Source organism: Poecilia reticulata, unplaced genomic scaffold (genome assembly GCF_000633615.1).
Source record: "Poecilia reticulata strain Guanapo unplaced genomic scaffold, Guppy_female_1.0+MT scaffold_181, whole genome shotgun sequence".
NCBI lineage: Eukaryota > Metazoa > Chordata > Actinopteri > Cyprinodontiformes > Poeciliidae > Poecilia > Poecilia reticulata.
In genome coordinates, this window is record NW_007615018.1 from 342,777 (window position 1) to 345,934 (window position 3,158).

The 3,158-nt window shown below is 53.1% G+C and overlaps 1 protein-coding gene across 1 annotated transcript in view; it reads right to left on the reverse strand.

The window, feature by feature from the left end:
- Positions 1 to 3,158, reverse strand: part of rab8b (RAB8B, member RAS oncogene family) — a 9,528-nt gene extending 6,370 nt beyond the window's left edge. The window contains exons 1-6 of the mRNA XM_008402075.2: positions 2,622 to 3,158; positions 935 to 995; positions 682 to 742; positions 537 to 614; positions 360 to 449; positions 198 to 263 (exon numbers count right to left, since the gene is read on the reverse strand). Coding sequence (XP_008400297.1) covers positions 198 to 263; positions 360 to 449; positions 537 to 614; positions 682 to 742; positions 935 to 995; positions 2,622 to 2,745 — 480 coding nt within the window. The 5' untranslated portion in view covers positions 2,746 to 3,158. The remainder of the gene's footprint in view (positions 1 to 197; positions 264 to 359; positions 450 to 536; positions 615 to 681; positions 743 to 934; positions 996 to 2,621) is intronic.

The following is a 3,158-nucleotide window of genomic DNA, read 5'->3' on the forward strand; positions in this document are numbered from 1 at the left end:
GGACCGGTTCTACTGTTCTACTGCGGACCGGGTTCTACTGCGGACCCGGTTCTACTGCGGACCGGGTTCTACTGTGGACCGGGTTCTACTGTGGACCGGGTTCTACTGTGGACCAGCGGACCGGGTTCTACTGTGAACCGGTTCTACTGCGGACCGGGTTCTACAGCAGCCCGGGTTCTGGTCGGGTCCGGACTCACCTCCTCCACATTGATGCTGGACTTGGCGCTGGTTTCCAGGAACTTGATCCCGTAGTCGATGGCGAGCTGAAGGACAACAGAACCACACGTTAAGAACGTCACCGGACCCGTTGGGTTCTGACCCATCTGCTTCCTGTCATGTGATCAGGAGGCTCCGCCCACCTTCTCTCCTCTCTCCTTGGAGACCTGCCTCTTGTCGTTCATGTCGCACTTGTTTCCCAGGATCATCTTCTCCACGTCTGCCGACGCGTGCTGCAACACAAACATGGCCGCTGACCCGTCAGGTGGTCGATGACATCATCAGCGCTGGGTCACATGGCGGGGCGGGGCGGGGCCTACCTCCTCGATGTTGCGTATCCAGTTCCGGATGTTGTCAAAGGATTTCTCGTTGGTGATGTCGTACACCAGCATGATGCCCTGCCGCGACAAACAGGAAGTGACACGTCTGCAGTGACCAGTGGAAAGGGGAGGGGGCGTGGCCTACCATGGCGCCGCGGTAGTAGGCTGTGGTGATGGTCCGGAAGCGCTCCTGACCCGCCGTGTCCCTGTGGACAGAACCCGACCCGGGTTCATGGGATTAAGACGGGTTAGTGATTCCGAACAGATTCTAGTTCACTTAACTGATCCACAAACAACGAATCAGTTCAGATCCAGAACCAGTTACTCCGACCGGACCTGCATGAACTGATCCAGAACCAGAGAAAGTTCTCCAAGCCCGGTTCCAGACCGGCTCTCACCAGATCTGCAGTTTGATCTTCTTCCCGTCCAGCTCCACGGTCCGAATTTTAAAATCGATTCCTGAAACAGAGGGGAACACTTTGAGTCATGTGTGTCAAACTGGAGGTCCACGGGCCAAATCCGGCCCGCTGTAACCGACCTGTGGCCCTTCAGACAGAATTAGAACTTCATCATAACAGCTGTGTGATTAGAAATTTGATATTTTATCACCAGATGACATCTGTTGAAAACATGTTAAACATTTGGAAGCCAATCGCACAGAGATCAGCTCCACCCGCCTGGCAGCTGGAGGTGCAGAAAACAAACCGTCATTTTTAAAACACAAACGTGGCCAAACATCACTTCCTGCCTCAGAAGAGGAACTTCCTGTTCCTGCAGGTCCCATGACTGAAACCAGAACCGACAGCAGAACCTGCTTTGTTCATCATCTGGTCACAGAGGAAAATGGTTCTGCTGAGACCCACTGCAGGCCCGGTTCTGAGCTCGTCCCAGCTTCTGGTTCTGGACGGTTTCTGACCCGGTGATGTCATGGTCCAGCTTCCTGCCACCTGACCAGCAGAAACCAGCTGACCCAACCAGTTCTGATCCAGAACCGCTTTGATCCGGTTTGATCTCAGCCGGGTTCTTGCTCCGCCTCTGAACAGGAAGTGAAACTGAGCCGCTTCCTGTCTGCATCTCTTAGCAAGGCTGAATGTGGTTCTGATCCGATTCTGTTCTGCATCAAGGTTCTGACCCGATTCAGGGTTTCCTACAGAACTGGTTCTGCTCTTTGATCAGTGTTTGTGTTCAGAACCAACAGGGCCCGGATCAGCTCCTAGTTGTTGACCCGGTTCTGCTGAACCAGAACCCTGTGGAAAAGTATTCATGGCCTCTGATTAACACCACTAGACCGGTTCTGACCCGCTGGACCGGTTCTGACCCGCTGCAGTCCAGATTTTGACGAGGCCACTCTGAAACCTTCATTTTGATGCTGGTGGGTTCTGGATCAAAGTTCTGGACCAGAACCCAGATGTTCTGGACCTTCAGCTTCAGGAGGTTCTGATCCGGTTCCATCAAGTACAGAAGTCCACATCACCATACCACCCTGATGGACTGCAGGTTCTGTTGGTTCTGCTCCAGATGGAACGGCATCAGGACGGTTCTGGTCGATGTGAAACGGGTCTTTGTGTTTTTCTGGGCCAGAACTGGTTCTGGTCYTGGATCTCTGGTGACCTTTGACCGTAGCAGCAGCAGTGAGGCCTGCAGAACTAAAGATGTTCTGGTTCTTCTGGACCTCCTGGATGAGTTTCTGTCAGCCTGCTTGGTGCTGCCAGTCTGATTCTGGTTCTGGTTCTGGTTGGTTTGGGTCAGTTTCTGTTTCTTCTGGTTGTTTTTGTCTCTTTTTACATTTTTAATTTGAAGTACCTTGAGAACCCAGTGACGGGCCCAATGGGCCTCCCGGAACCAGAACCTTCAGCTTCTGGTTCCGGAAGAAGCTGAAGGTTCAGATGAACTGAACTGGCTCAGGAGAACCGTTCCAGAACCGGTTCAGTTCATCTGTCTGATCAGAACATCCTGATGGTGATGAAGCTGAGCATCATCATCATCATCAGGACTGGTGGGACGCAGGTAGGCTGACGTCACAGAGCTGTCCCGGTACCAGAGGCGGGTGAGCATCTGGACCGGACCGGGCCGGGCCGGACTCACCGATGGTGGAGATGAAGGTGGTGTTGAACGCGTCCTCGCTGAAGCGGAACAGCAGGCAGGTTTTGCCCACGCCGCTGTCTCCGATCAGCAGCAGTTTGAACAGGTAGTCGTAACTCTTCGCCATGTTCGGGTTCGGTTCGGCTCCGGTCCGGATGGGCCCGGCTCTGCTCCGCGAACCTATGCTGGAGCCACTCAGATGGACCGACGGAGAGGCAGGAAACGGTTCGGCATCAAGTGTTCCGACAGCACACCGGATCCACTTCCGGTTCTCTCCTTTCACAATAAAACAGTCCCGTTTGCTGAGCTGTGCTGGAGCTCCGACCCGCCCGGAAGTGGACCAGAACCGACCGACTGTCAAAGTTCAAATAATAGTAATAATAACCTCCGGTGTTCTTCAAGGAAACGAGGATAAACTCTGACTTTTTATTATCACCCAGAAATTCATCAGTTCTGATCCAAAGCAAATGATTGTCATCGGGTTCAGAACCAAGAGAACCAGAACCAACCTCACTGTTATATTCACATTTTAATTTTCCT